Raw genomic sequence first — 15,222 nt, 5'->3', positions numbered from 1 at the left:
TTTCTAACCTCTCCAGAAAAATACATACATGGACCCCAAAGTTTGCATACAGTTCAGAGTTTTGACTTTCCAAAGTAAACCATTAGAAGTTCAGATGAAAAGTGTCAATGTTTTAGCTCTCATGGTTAAAGGGGCTGGATGAGTGAAACACTTTTAACGGAAATGCAAATTATTGGAAAAACACTCTCAAAAAGGAAGTAGGACGGGCAGAAGTTTCAACAGGTTTCCCAGTGTCAAGTTCCTTCAAGTACCTGTACCTAAACAGGAATATAATGATAATGTCTTCATTTATTTCCATATTTAATTCAAGGCCACCTGAAAATTCTAATTTTATTTCCTGTTGGAGGATAGTTTGTTTACAACAAAACAAAAATTATCTTAATAGGTTTCATTTATATATGTTTAAAATACAGAACATATAGAATGTTCTGGAAAACATATAGAATATTGTCCAGAATGTTCTGGAAAACATATAGAATATTGTCCATATAGAATATTGTCCAGATTGCCAAGGTTGTGGGTTCAATCTCTAGTCAGGGCACATACAAGAATCAGCCAATGAATGCATAGATTAGATAAGTGAAACAGTAAATCCGTGTTTCTCTATGTCCCTTCCTCCCTGTAAAAATAAAATACGGAACTCCAGTTAACTAGAACAGTGATTTTCAACTGGTGTGCTGCAAGAATTTTTAAAATGTGCAATACCTGACTTGTCAGGGGTACTGATCTCTTGCCTTAGATTGTCAAAATGACAAGAGCCAACACAACAGCCATCTGGTGTGAATGAAAAGTTAGTACCTATTTTGTCAGATTGGCAGAAAGTTTTTGGTGTGCCACAGAATATTAGTAATTAGCTTATGTGTACCATGAGCTGAAAAGGGTTGAAAATTGCTTCACTAGAACATCTGGTCTTTGAGACTTGATCCACTGTTTTCAAAAGCCCACATCAGCTATTCTTTGGGGGAATTTGCTTTTTCTGTTCTTGAGCAGTAAACTATCTCAAGTCCTGCTTTGGGGGAGGATTTGGTGGGTACCCGTTTCCTGTTAACTCTTACATTTGGCCGAATTAGTTTATCACAAGCAGCGGACAACCCTGAGTAGTTATTTTCCTTATCATATCCTCTACCTTTTTTTTCTTCTTTCTGAAATACGTTTTGGTTGATTTTAGAGAGAGCCATCGATGGGCTGCCTCCTGCATGCCCCCTCCTGGGGACCGAGCCCGCAACCCTCGCCCTCCTTTTTGGCTTGTGTAAATAATGATTTTAACACGCGGTGTGTGCATACTTGGAGTGTGATCCTCCACCCCAGGCTCCGGTGGCGAGTCGCAGGAACTGGGTTTAGAGGACCCGGCGGCCGAGGGGCGGGCCTGCCCTACGTCACGGCGCCGTCCCTCTCGCCGGTGGCGCCATCTTCCCGGCTGCGGGAGGGGTCACGGGTCAGTGCCGGAGCGTCAGCGTCGCTGCGAGTGCGGGACCGAGGGGTGAGCTCGCCTATCGTGGTCCTCGCCTACCGAAAGGTACGAGCGGCTGGGTTCCTGGGGGGGCACCTGACGGCGGCGGGGTGCCCCTGGGGGAGGGGACAGGACGGGGAGGCGGCGGCGCGGGGACCCCGGTGGCCGGAGCGGCTCTGCCTCGGGTCCCCAAACCTCGACGTTAGCGCTCCGCTCTCCTCCCTGCTGTGCGGATCTCGTCTGAAGGAAAAGTGTAAATTCCTTTGTCTTTCTTTTGGAAAACCTGGTCGGTGTCCTGGGGCTGCCTGTCCCGGTGGGAAGGTGAGGGTGGGGGTTCCTAGGCCCCGGACCCCCAGAGGGAGAGGGGTGAGGCCGGAGGGCGTGTGGAAGGAGGCCGGGCGCCGCCGGAGCCGTGTCCCGGGGTCGCCGTCCTGGGCCAAGTGCTTCCTCTCCGCCCGGCCGCCGGGCGCAGTGTCAGAGCGGCGGCCGCGGACCGAAGGGTCCCGGTTCGATTCCAGTCAAGGGCCCCCGATGGACGCGTCTCTCCTGGCGGAGTTCCCGCCCTCCCCCTCGCTCCCTCTCTCTAAAAATCGGTGGGAAAGCTATCCTGGGCCGAGGATACACATACGTCCCTGCTTCTTTGTCTGTAGGTGCCTTCTCCGCGGGGCAGCCCGGAGGCTCCGAGAAGACAATGGATCCTGGATCGCGCCCCGCGGGCGGCCCCGCCGGGCTCTCCCGGGAGTACAAGCTCGTGATGCTGGGGGCCGGTGGCGTGGGCAAGAGCGGTAGGTGACCGGCCCCTTCCATCTTGGAGGCACTGAGGGTGGACATTTCCGAAAACAAATGGCCTCCCTCAGACCCATGGGAGCCTGGCTGTCATGCAGTTGGTACCGGGGGTTCTTTCCGTGGGTCCGGCACCTTGGTGCGAGCTTTAACTTTCGTTTCTTGTTTTGAAGCCATGACCATGCAGTTCATCAGCCACCGGTTCCCAGAAGACCACGACCCCACCATCGGTAAGCCAGATGGGCACGTAGGTGTCTAAATGACCCGGAAAAAGGCCCTGGTGACCGTTTTTAAAACGGTTTTTAACTACATTTTGAGCCTCCTTTGGTGTCTAATTCAGATTTATTTAATAAGAGCATCAGAGCAGTGGGTAAGCAAATGAATTTTTCTTGTCCTCACTTAACTCTGTTTGGATGTAAGCCATTGTTAGGCTCTTTTATTGGACATTAATGGGACACTTTCTTGTCACATTTTTATGGTTATACTGTATTGCTACATTAAAGGAAAAGTTTAAAGGCCACTTAACAGAGACCTTTTGCTGTCAGTTCTCTAAGGGTCTGACTTGAGACTGACTCTCTAGCTATGAGTCAGCTGGTTTGAACTTCCACAAAAGGAAGCAGAAAAACAAGTAGAGCCAGCCTGCTGAACTCTTACAGTCCAGCTCTCCAGAGCCTGGACGTCCACTCACAGGCTCGTCACTTACTTCCTTGTAGCTCAAGTTCACTATACAGTGAGGGCTGCCTTCATGTCTTTTGTAATCCTTAGTGCTCTATTGTTGGCAAAATGCTATTAGAATAAAAAGTAACTTTATTTTACCTTTTTAAAAAAATTGCCTTTCTCTACAAAGGCTAAGACTCTTACTGTTGTTCATGAACCCTAAGGAAGCAGATTTGATCTAAGGGTTATATCTCAGGAGAAAAGGGTAAGGGGAGGGGAGAGCGCAGGTCTGCTGTACTGCTAGTATTCTCAGGATGTGACACTTAGTCATGGACCGGGGTTTCTAGGAAGGATTGCGATTGAGTCAGGCCTCTGCTGCTGTTTTCCACAAAGCCAGCGAGTGTCTGAGCTAACCCCGCTTTGGATGTGGTCATTTCACAGAGCAGAGAACTGTTGTGGATGAGGGAAATGGAAGCAGTGCTTGCTATTTTCATGTACTATGTGAAAGTTAGAACATTGTTCAGAGATTCAAACTCGGGGGGAAATTCTAGGAATAAAACCGAGTTAGGGTTTAGGATAATTAGAATTCCAAAAAAAATGTCCCCCCATTGATTGTTGTTTTTTTCAATCAGAGACTTTCTTGACCATATTAACTGATTCACCAGTAAATACCATGTCACTTGAGTTCCTATTATGTCCCAGCAGTGTGGTAGGCCCCGGGAGTAGAGAGGTGAGCAAAAAGATATGGTGTCTGTTCCCAGTGAGCTTATAATTTAGTACATTTTGTTTTAAACGGTGGCTGCTCGTAACTAGTACACATATTAAATATGTGTGTGTGTACCCATATGCACGTGTAATTAAAATTCACAAAACTGTATTGACCTCACTCTATGTGGTACAGTCTGGTATTTTCTCTTTTATTTAAGGTTTCTGCTTGTTTATTTTAATGCTGGTCCCAACTCATTAAATTCATTCACAATTCACTAATCCTAATGGATCATGTCCTGTAGTTTGAGAAACATTGATTTAATCGGCTCTTCACTTTTGAGGAAGAATCAGAAGCAGGGGTTCAAGAAAAAATTTTGATAAGAAAATACATCGGGATGTAAGCAGCAGTTGTTTGAATGGTGAACATATTAAGTATTTTTTTTTCTCTCTTTTTAAATTTCCTGTATTTTCCAAGGTTACTGTAATAATATGCATAAAGAAATTTGCTTTGCCCTAGCCGGTTTGACTCAGTGGATAGAGCGTTGGCCTGCGGACGGAAGAGTCCCAGGTTCGATTCCGGTCAAGGGCATGTACCTTGGTTGTGGGCACATCCCCACTAGGGGGTGTGCAGGAGGCAGCTGATCGATGTTTCTAACTCTCTATCCCTCTCCCTTCCTCTCTGTAAAAAATCAATAGAATATATTTTTAAAAAATTATTTAAAAAAAAGAAAGAAATTTGCTTCCATAAAGGAGAAATTAATGACACTGGATTATTTAGACTTTTTTCTCTTTTCTATAGTATTAAAATGAGGAGGAACTATAGTATATGGCTTTTGAATCAAGCCAGCCCTGGGTTTTAATTCTGACTATGTCATTAATTAATGTTTAATGTAGGGAGATTTAATTTTTAGAGTTTAACTTTTTAAATCTGTAAAATGGAGATGATAATACCTCATTGGATTATTATAGAACTAGCGTTCCTGTTGCAGGAAAAATCCTGCAATAGGGTTTCCTGCTGCACTCTACCCCGCCCCGCCTGCTCTCCGCTCTCCTCCCTTGTCCCCCGCCCCGCCTTCTCCGCCAGCCCCCCTGCTTTTCTCCCTTCTCCGCCAGCCCGCCCGCTCTCCTTCCTTCTCCCCCGGCCCCGCCTCCGCTCCTCCCTTCTCCCCCGGCCCCGCCTTCTCTGCCAGCCCGCTCTCCTTCCTTCTCCCCCGGCCCCGCCTCCGCTCCTCCCTTCTCCCCCGGCCCCGCCTTCTCTGCCAGCCCGCCCACTCTCTTTCCTTCTCCCCCGGCCCCGCCTCCGCTCCTCCCTTCTCCTCCCCGCCCCCCCCCCCCCCCCCAGCTTGCTTGCTTCTCCGAAGCTTTGCTCCCTTCTGCAGCTCTTGGCTTCTTTCTACGCTGTCTTGATATGCAAATTAGCCACCATCTTTGTTGGGGTAATGTGCATACTCGTCCTGATTGGTTGGTGGGCGTGGCTTGGGCATGGCGAAGGTGTGGTCAATTTCCATATTTGTCTATTATTAGGTAGGGTTATTAGGTAGGATATTATTAGGTAGGATTATTAGGTAGGATGAGTTAATGTATATAAATTACTTAATGTAATGCCTGCATTTAGTAAGTGGTAAAGTTACTTTTTTGGCCTAATATTTTTTTTTTAAATGATCTCAGAATCCTTTTTAATTTAGGATTATAGGTGAGATCTTATAAATCTAAGCTATGAATAAACTTACATCACTGCTTAAGTGAAAAATTAAATTTAGTTGAAGACCCACTGTATGAATCTCAATAGTTAGCATACTGCCAGAGAAAATGTGGACACTTAAAGAACTTATGTAATCTGCTTTTCCATAAGATGGATTTTAAAGTAGGGTTGCATATTCCTGTGTCTATGGGGTCACAGTACACCTTTCTTCCTTTCTGTAGAAGATGCTTATAAAATCCGGATCCGGATTGATGATGAGCCTGCCAATCTGGATATTTTGGATACGGCTGGACAGGTATCTAATCCCAGAATGCTATGCATAAGACATTTTCACTCTAGTAAAGGAGGGGGGAAGGCTTATGCAGAGAATATCACCAGTTCATGTCTTTTAATTTTTCATGCACTCTGACTCAGGATAGCAGGTAATTGATATATCTCTTCCTTAATCTGAAATAAATAGATAATGTATATGTACTCCTAGGTTGCATCACTACATTAATGACCCTTGTTTCCTTCTAGGCAGAGTTTACAGCCATGCGAGATCAGTATATGAGGGCAGGAGAAGGGTTTATCATCTGTTACTCTATCACCGATCGTCGAAGTTTTCATGAAGTGCGGGAATTTAAACAGCTTATTTATCGAGTTCGACGCACTGATGATACACCTGTGGTTCTTGTAGGAAACAAGTCTGATCTAAAGCAGCTAAGACAGGTGAGGATAGAGTTGAAAATGCTATCTGTAACCTAATGGGATTAGTCATTTTTGTTTTTCTGTCTATAGATTCCTCTGTCTGAAAGTAAAAATTAAAAATTAGCTTCTGCCTAACCTTGAAAATTTCCTGGTATGTACTAATTTGCTATCATTTGGGATCAAAATCTGGATTTCAGGAATCAGTTTACAGGACAAAATCCACAGGATAGTAATCAGATGGCATAGAATATGTAGTAAATGAAGGATCGTGGAATGTTCAATTCCTAAAACATCAGAAATGTTGCATCAGGAGAAACTGAAATTAGACTTGAAGATATACTTCCTGATGGTGAGGATTATGAGCCCTGGAAGGAGAGAATAAGAGAAATTGTAGGGGATTTTAGAATAAGCCATACCTTTCAAGTTAACAATGATGTTTAACATGTTGCTGTTCAGTGTAGAGTGTCTGAAGGTGTAGTGAAACGGGCACACTCATGGCTACTACTGGAAACAATGAATGGTACAAATTGTTGGAAGTAGTTTGACTTTGAAAAATTTATTCAGAGATTTATATGTAAAATGTTTATTGCCAGGCTCTTTATGGTAGCAAAAAATTAGAAAAAGCCTAAATACCCAAAAGTAGGAGAAATTATGGTATATCCATAATTGAATAATCAATTTTGGGGTCCTTACAGTTTTCAGTATTGTAGTTTAAATATGCATCTGTTTGCCTCGTGTTTTACTTTCTTAAAATGAAAAGTATGAAGAAAATGTAGATTGCACTTTTGATATCTATAACTGTTCCCTGTTGCAAAGAGTTATCTTTAAAATAGAGTCGACATAAATTCACTTAACTTGAAGGCAGAAGGAATGAGAACTCATGTAATTTAGCCTCCCAGCATTACAAAAATCACTGCACTCTGCTTGAATACCTCCAGAGTTGAGGAGCTCTCTTCCTGTTTAGGTAGCTCCTCCATTTGGGGTAGCTGTAATTGTTTTCCACTTGTACCACTACAAATTTTCTCTGTTGACATTTTTAAAGGTCACTAAAGAAGAAGGATTGGCTTTGGCCCGAGAATTCAGCTGTCCCTTCTTTGAGACATCTGCTGCATACCGCTACTACATTGACGATGTATTCCATGCCCTTGTCCGGGAGATACGTAGGAAAGAAAAGGAGGCAGTACTGGCCATGGAGAAAAAATCTAAACCCAAAAACAGTGTATGGAAGAGGCTAAAATCACCATTCCGGAAGAAGAAAGATTCAGTAACTTGAAGTTGTAAAGTGTTTACGTGTGAACTGCAGTGCTTAATCAAAGCAGTCCAGTAACCTGCATTAGTGAGCATGGTGCTTGCTCTTTCTCCTGTTATGACCGTTATTTTTAAAGTAACTGATGAAGGGGACATGCCTACTAGGAGTTTTCAATGATGTGGTATTTAATATATTGTCTCTTAGCTAATTCTGATTTATTAACCCAGTGGAGCACTTTCTGCTTTTAAATTGTCACATTAGAATTTGATCTACCATAGTTTTGGGTTCTGTTGCTGATTAATTAATTAATTAATTAATGTAAATTGTTTATATCCAGGGGAATATGTATACCAAGTGTGTTTGACTAAGCTCATAAGAGGAATTTTTTGCCATGCACTACTCCACATTATCTTTTCAGTTTCCTGGGACTGTCCCAGAGAAACCTCCGTCTTTTCTATTCGCACTGTGCTTCCTGGAAACAACAAAAATCAAATAGGGAAACCAGTGCTAAAGAGATAGGTGCTGAAGTTCAGCAGATAGCTGTGGAACTGACTCCTGTTGCAGACTGTGGAGTGATGAGATTTGGGGAAGTAGGCCATACATTTACAGGAACTTGGCTAGAAAAACAGTTGGGTCAGAACAGTGTTCCTAGTATGCACCTGGCTTTTCTAAGAAATGTACTAGGATGGTTGAGAACAAACAAGCATATAAAATGCAATGAAGGGTTCTCCTATGAGGTTATTTTACTCTTTCTTTCAGGGTTCAGACTTTCCTTTACCTTCAAAGGTAAACACTTAGGGAACCATTACTGGATTCCAAACTCATTTAATTTAAATCCTTAGTTGGGATGGCCATTGCCTTGTAGAGGTTTATTTTTCCCCCAGAGCTGCATTTACAGTAATTGTTCCCTAGTGCTTTCCCTTAGCATCCCTGTGCTTTTTTTTTTTCTTTTCTTGTGGCACGTTTATTTATCTTAAAAGCTGTATTTTGTGTTACTGTTTTCCTGAAACACACAGTGTGGTAGACATGGCTACATACAGTGTCTTTAGAGATAAAAGAATAGCATAGGAAAAATGGTTTACTCGGTTCTCAGTTGTTAGTGTTTGCTGAACATCCAGGGCCTAGAGAGCAGTGACCAAGGGCATTTTATTTTGAATGTCAGCCTTGTTTTATGTGTGAAATGGTAGTATTCCTGAGTACCTGGACCAGATTGTAAGTGTACCGAGGAGATCTGTGGTCAAGATCAATGGTCTTCAAACTTTTTTGTTGTTGTTTTGTTACTTAGATTCCACATATGAGTGCGATCGTGTGATACGTGTCTTTCTCTGACTGACTTATTTCACTTATCATGATACTCTCCAGGTCCCTCCATGCTATCTCAAAGGGTAAGAGATTCTTCTTTTTTATTGCTACACAGTATTCCATGGTATAAATGTACCACAGCTTTTTTATCCACTCATCTGCTAATGGGCACTTGGGCTGTTTCCAGATCTTAGCTATTTGTAAATTGGGCTGTTTCCAGATCTTAGCTATTGTAAATTGAACATAGGGGTGCATACGTTCTTTCTGATTGGTGCTTTGGGTTTCTTAGGATATATTCCTAGAAGTGTGATCACTGTGTTAAATGGCAGTTCCATATTTCATTTTTTGAGGAAACTCCATACTGTTTTTCATAATGGTTACACCAGTCTGCATTCCCACCAGCAGTGTATGAGGGTTCCCTTTTCTCCACATCCTCGCCAGCACTTGTCATTTGTTGATTTGATAATAGCCATTCTGACAGGCGTTGAAATGGTACCTCATTGTCGTTTTGATTTGCATCTCTCAGATAAGTAGTGACTTTGAGCATTTTTTCATATGTCTCTTGGCCATCTGTATGTCCTCTTTGGAGAAGTGTCTATTTAGATTCTTTGTCTATTTTTTAAATGGATTGTTTGTCTTCCTTTGTTAAGTTGTATGAGTTCCTTATATATTTTGGATATTAACCCTTTATCAGATATATCATTGCCAAATATGTTCTCCCATACAGTGGGCTCTCTTTTCGTTTTGTTGATGGTTTCTCTTGCTGTGCAGAAGCTTTTTTTTTTATGTAGTCCCATTTGTTTATTTTCTCCTTAGTTTCCTTTTCCTTAGGACATGTATCTATAAACCTATTGCCATGAGAGACGTCTGAGATTTTATTGCCTGTGGTTTCTTCTAGGATTTTTATGGTTTCACGGCCTACATTTAAGTCCTTTACCCATTTTTAGCTTATTCTTGTGTATGGTGTAAGTTGGTGGTCTAGTTTCATTTTTTTGCATATATCTGTCCAATTTTCCCAACACCATTTATTGAAGAGACTGTCTTGACTCTACTGTATGCTCTTGCCTCCTTTGTCAAATATTAATTGAATATAATGGCTTGGGTCAATTTCTGGGGTCTCTGTTCTGTTCCATTGATCTATATGCCTGTTCTTGTGCCATTACCAGGCTGTTTTGATTACAGTGGCTTTGTAGTATAACTTGAAATCTGCTATTGTGATTCCTCCAACTTTATTTTTCTTTCTCAAAATTGCTGCAGCTATTTGGGGTCTTTTTTTATTGTTTCAAGTATTTTTGGGGTCTTTTTTTGATTCCATATAAATTTTTGGAGTACTTGTTCTAGCTCTGTGAAATATGCCGTTGGTATTTTAATAGGGATTGCATTGAATCTGTAGATTACCTTGGGTATTCCCTGTGCTCTTTAGAAGAGCTAGGCCTGGCAAAATGTTGTTAGGCCCTTTGTCAGACTGACTGCATTTTCCATACAGAGAAGAGACCTCAGGAGTTTGAATAAAATTGTGTATGTGCCTCCTTAACACTGACAATCACTAGACTTGGTGCTCTGAGAAAGCCTGTGGTATTGATGTTTAACGAGCCAGTCTTGAAGCTTTAAAATTCCCATACGTTGAGTTTCTTATTGAAGATTTCTTTACAAGGACTTCGCAAAGTTCACCTCACAGTTTCTGAGCCTTGACAAAGCTTAGCTTAAGAGAGTACACTTTGATAATTTATTGTCCTGGGAAGAAACAGCTTTAAATATTGGTGGAATTCTCTCTTAGAATCAGGATTGTTTTGATATCTGAACTGGTTATGTGTGGAGATTAAGTGCATAAATGCTAAGAGTAATGTGGCATATGTTGAACATTACATATCACTGAAGCAGTGTTCTTGTCCACTTCAAACTCTAAGAACAGGACTTTGTGTGTAGTGCCTCATAAAAAGCACATAGCTCAACTTACTGTGTCCTTATTTACAGGCAGAAGGACAGGGTTGTATTTTTCCTTATAATCAATGCTGTATGTTCCAAGTTTAAAGAAAAATAATAGTTGTAAATTTTCTAGCCGAGTAGTGGTTCTTTTTGAAACTCCTGGAAATGTTTTTGCTACCAAATAAGTTATGTTTTATGGTACTCAAGCCATTCAAAAGTAAAAGACCCAGAATTCAAATTATGCAGGACAATCTTACAGGAACCATAGACTGGTTCATGGAGAGGCATGAAGGTAGAAAATAAATGCAATACAATTCTGTTTTAACAGTATTTCACCATATTTAAACTAGCCTAGAGTCTTTTAAGTTTAATGCCTTAACTCTCATTACTAATGACTAGGGAAATGTTATGAGCATCAATCAAGAAGTTGACAGCTAGCTATATAATTATTTGGGATAGACAAGATAGCAGAGAATATCGCCAGAAAGAAAAATATGTAATACAGGAGGGAATTTGAGTTGTATATAAGGAAAATAACAAATCAGTGTTTTTAAGACTATCATTGCCGGGGCTTTCCCCTTCAGGAGCACGCCCACGCCTCTCTTCCCTCGCAGGCGTGCATCTTGTAAACTAACGGTCCCTATCAGACTTGCAACCAGGGGAGCAATGGGCAGCTGCAGCCCATCCCGGGCTAATCCCCAAACCTGTCTCCAAGGCCCCCTTTTCTCTGACTTTTCAGTAAGTCAACAGCAGCTCCTTTTTGGCTCCCTTCGGTCACTGTGACTTTTACTTCCCAGCGAGCCAGCAGCAGCCTTGCCTAGGCTTCTACCCTGCCTTGTTTCACTGTTCCCAGTTTTAACAAATTCCTCTCAAAATCAAAATCAAAGAAGACTATCACTGTTATATATTTGATTGTTGGATTAATTAGCCCATCAATTAGTATTGAGAATTCTCTTCATGGTGCTAGTTTAAGGGATATATATATATATAGTGCATGTAATTTATAAGCTCTAAGTAGTCAGCTTTATCCAATTTGAGGGCATTAAAATCAATTACTGCCTGGAACTTCGAAGAGAGAAACATTCAGGGACAAGTTGAAAAGCACTGGAACTATTTGTGCCCTACTAGATTGGTAAGTTACAAAATTTAGAAGCTAGTGTCTAGAATTAACTGTATACTTCAGAAAGGGAAACGTGTTTTAACTTCATGATATAGTAGCAAGAATTGGTCTGTGATGTTTGGGGAGGCAAAGGGAGAGATATTTTTCACTTACGCTCTTGTATATGAAGACTGTTTGACACAATACAAAAACTTGTAAACAACTTGTTGGGCTTTTACTTTACTTACCCATGTATGGGTAGAAATGTTTGGAATCATTGCAATGCGTCATTTTAAGAAAAGTTTAATGCCATGAGATTTTACATTCTGGAAAACATTGATTACAATAAATTTTAGTGCTCACGATGCACAGAACACCTTGACAAAGTGCTAGGGAGCATGCCATGGAGTGCTCCTTCAATCACATTACCTCTTGGGTGGGGAGAAAGGAAACACATAGAAAATCATAGCTCCTTTGCCACCTGATCAAGGGTAAAGTTGTTTCAAGTATGTGTACTAAATATGAGAAAACAAGGAATAAATTTTTATGTGAAGGGCATTGCTTTTATCTTCACTTCTCTAAATGGGCATCAGTGATGGTAGAAAGGACTTAGTTTGGACTTAAAGGGATGTACTGAGCTGGGTAATGAAGACACGGCATTCCATTTCCTACGGTAAGGTCTGCTGGGAAAGGCAATGGAATTAAAATCAGAGTGTGTGTGAACTTCCTCTGTGCACACTAAGCACTGTTTTAAGAGCTGTGAGGCTTCTCCCGCCACCAGCTCCATACAGCGCTTCGTGGCACCGACCCTAACTACCCACCAGCACCCCCAGCCAGGAACTTGGCCACCATGGAGATCAACACGAGCAAGAATCAGCAGGATGGGTGTAAAATGTGTATTGGAGACTTGAGCTGGGATACAAGCAAGAAGGGTCTGACTGAGTATTTGCCTCGATGTGGGGAAGTTGGAGACTGCACAATTAAAACAGATCCAGTCACCGGAAGATGAAGGGGATTTGGATTTGTGCTTTTCAAAGATGCTGCTAGTGTGGATGAGGTTTTGGAACGGAAAGAACACAAACTGGATGGCAAATTGATAGCTCCCAAAGGGCCAAAGCTTTAAAAGGGAAGCAGCTCCAAAAAGGTTTTTGGGGGTGGATTGAGCCCGGATACTTCTGAAGAACAAAGAATATTTTGGAGCCTTTGGAAAGGTTGAAAATACTGAACTTCTCCGTGAATACAAAAACAAATGAAAGAAGAGGTTTTTGTTTTATCACATATTCAGATGAGAATCAGTGAAGAAATTATTAGAAAGCAGCTATCATCAATTTGGTTCTGGGAAGTATGAAATCAAAGTTGCCCAACCCAAAAACGTATATAGGCAGCAATAATAACAAAAAGGAGGAAGAGATGCTGCAGCTGGTGGACCAGGTGGTACGAGGGGAGGGGTCTTGGCTGAAACCAATAGAGCACTTCGGGCAAGGCCTCTGGAGGGGGTGGCAATCACCACAGCGATTACCAGCCACGCTAGAGGAGGACATTGGAGAAAACTGAAGGAGATTGCTCAAGTAACCCATCTTGCAGGACAACATTGAAGATTGGTCTTCTGTTGCTCTAAGGTGATTATTTTGCAAAAGACTTTCTAGTGTACAAGACACAACTGTGTCCAACTGCATATAGCCACCAGTTCGTCTTCTTTGTTTTTACTTTGTCTTTTGCTCTCTGTGTTATGGTTCAATATGGATTTGTGTTTATACAAGTTTTATTTGTAGATTTCATGTTAAACCTCAAATAAATGCTTCCTTATGTGATTGTTTTTCTCTGTCAGGTACTAAAAAAAAAGGAGCTTGAGGGATTCAAAGGATTCAACGTCCTTGCTTTTGAGCTTTGATAAAATTTGCATGTACAAAACAACTAGAGATCAATCTTAAAGTAGTATGTTATGTGCTCCAAACTGGTAATATTATAGGAATTCAGAGAATTTAGTAGATTATGTGCTTCAAAGTGAGAATGTTACAGGAATTCAGACAAGGAATTAGTATAGCTAGGGCAGATCTGAGTAGCTGACTCTTGAAGAGGCAAATTGAGAAGAGATTGACTTTAACTGGAATGCAATAATAAAGATAAGATCAAAAAGCTGTAACTTCTGAAGTTTCCCCTCATTCTTTTTTTTTTTTTTTTTTTTTTTTTTTAGTTTTAGTTTTTTTTAGTTTTTTTTTTAATCCTCACCCGAGGATACTTTTCCATTGACTTTTAGGGAGAGTGGAAGAGAGAGGGAAAGACAGAAATATTGATTGGTTGCCTCCTGCATGAGCCCTGCCAAGGCCCAGGCCAAGGAGGAGCCTGCAAAGAGGTACGTGCCCTTGACCGGAATCGAACCTGGGACCCTTCAGTCCACAGGCCAATGCTCTATCCACTGAGCCAAACTGCCCTGGGTGCCCTCATTCCTAGTCTTAAATTCTATTTTTTAAAGAAATATCTTCTTTTTAAAATATTTTTTTATTGATTTCAGAGAAGAAGGGAGAGATATATATAGAGAGAAACATCAATGATGACAATCATTGATTGGCTGCCTCCTGCACGCCCCCTACTGGGGGAGGGGTGGGGAATCGAGCCCGAAACCAGGGCATGTGCCCTTGGGCAGAATCAAACCTGGGACCCTTTAGTCCACAGGCCAAAGCTCTATCCACTGAGCCAAACTGGCTAGGACAAATTCTATTTTAATTTATTGAATTTTAAATTTATTTTTATTTTATTAAAAAATGTGTTTTTATTGAGTTTTAGAGAGAGAGGAACGGTGAGGGATAGGAAGAGAGAAACATCCATTGGCTGCCTCCTGCATGGCCCCCACCGGGGATTGAGCCCGCAACGCAGGCATGTGCCCTGAGTGAGAATCAAACTCGACCTCTTGGCACGTGGGTCATGCTCAATCACTAAGCCACACTGGATGGGCTTTTTTTTTTTTTTTTTTTGAGAAAAAGGGAGAGAAAGAGAAATGTCTATTTTGTTGTTCCACTTATTCATGCAGTCATTGGTTTCTTGTATGTGTCCTGACCAGATACTGAACTACCTGGCCAGGGCCTCATTCCTAGTCTTTATTGTTTATTTTCTCAAAAGAATTTTTTCTTATATAAGTTTAGTAAGTTCCTGACAAATGGTAGTGTTGCATCTTTCCCAAACTCAATCTTGAGAAGGGTAAGACAGCCGAAACTGGTTTGGCTCAGTGGATAGAGCGTCGGCCTGCAGACTCAAGGGTCCCAGGTTCGATTCCGGTCAAGGGCATGTACCTTGGTTGCGGGCACATCCCCAGTGGGGGGTGTGCAAGAGGCAGCTGATCCGATGTTTCTCTCTCATCGATGTTTCTAACTCTCTATCCCTCTCTCTTCCTCTCTGTAAAAAATCAATAAAATATATTTTTAAAAAAATAAAAAAAAAATAAAAGAGAAGGGTAAGACAGAGTCTTTGTAAGTTTGACAAGCACTTGGCTTTAAAGTGCTTTATAGTCCAATACTGAAAATGTTGGATTTGCATAGTCCTGGATTTGCTCAGCTTCAAATTAAAATTTACTTTCAAATTATCTCACATTTTATCAGCACAGCTGGAACTGAAACATTTCCATACAGGAAACTAGTTCTCTGACTAAAGAAATTATTCAG

The 15,222-nt window shown here is 41.6% G+C and overlaps 1 protein-coding gene and 1 pseudogene across 3 annotated transcripts; both read left to right on the top strand.

Moving 5' to 3' along the window:
* The first annotated feature begins 54 nt into the window (after nt 1-54).
* On the top strand, nt 55-13,377 carry RIT1 (Ras like without CAAX 1). Of its 2 annotated transcripts, XM_079761428.1 has the most exons (6): nt 55-1,516; nt 2,101-2,235; nt 2,407-2,463; nt 5,522-5,595; nt 5,820-6,011; nt 7,033-13,377. In XM_079761428.1, the coding sequence occupies exons 2-6, from the start codon at nt 2,142-2,144 to the stop codon at nt 7,261-7,263; spliced, it is 648 nt and encodes a 215-aa protein (XP_079617554.1). In that variant the 5' UTR covers nt 55-1,516; nt 2,101-2,141; the 3' UTR covers nt 7,264-13,377. The 2 variants fall into 2 exon arrangements, with proteins under 2 accessions (XP_079617554.1, XP_079617555.1); XM_079761429.1 differs by lacking the exons at nt 55-1,516; nt 2,101-2,235; nt 2,407-2,463 and adding an exon at nt 2,556-2,603.
* Nucleotides 12,417-13,377, top strand: LOC307093373 (heterogeneous nuclear ribonucleoprotein D-like; annotated as a pseudogene). The gene has a single exon. The product of its transcript is annotated as a heterogeneous nuclear ribonucleoprotein D-like (transcript).
* Nucleotides 13,378-15,222: the final 1,845 nt, after the last annotated feature.

The sequence above is a fragment of the Cnephaeus nilssonii genome (assembly GCF_951640355.1).
Source record: "Cnephaeus nilssonii genome assembly, chromosome: 21".
In the NCBI taxonomy this organism is placed as follows: Eukaryota; Metazoa; Chordata; class Mammalia; order Chiroptera; family Vespertilionidae; genus Cnephaeus; species Cnephaeus nilssonii.
The sequence above is the reverse complement of the archived record's forward strand: the minus strand, read 5'-3'. Positions and strand labels throughout refer to the sequence as shown.

Excerpts from the sequence above, each read along its gene's own strand:
- RIT1 (XM_079761428.1), top strand. The coding sequence starts at position 2,142 with ATGGATCCTGGATCGCGCCCCGCGGGCGGCCCCGCCGGGCTCTCCCGG. Across the intron at positions 2,236-2,406 it reads CGGTGGCGTGGGCAAGAGCG|CCATGACCATGCAGTTCATC; the intron begins GTAGGTGACCGG and ends CTTGTTTTGAAG. Across the intron at positions 2,464-5,521 it reads AGACCACGACCCCACCATCG|AAGATGCTTATAAAATCCGG; the intron begins GTAAGCCAGATG and ends TCCTTTCTGTAG.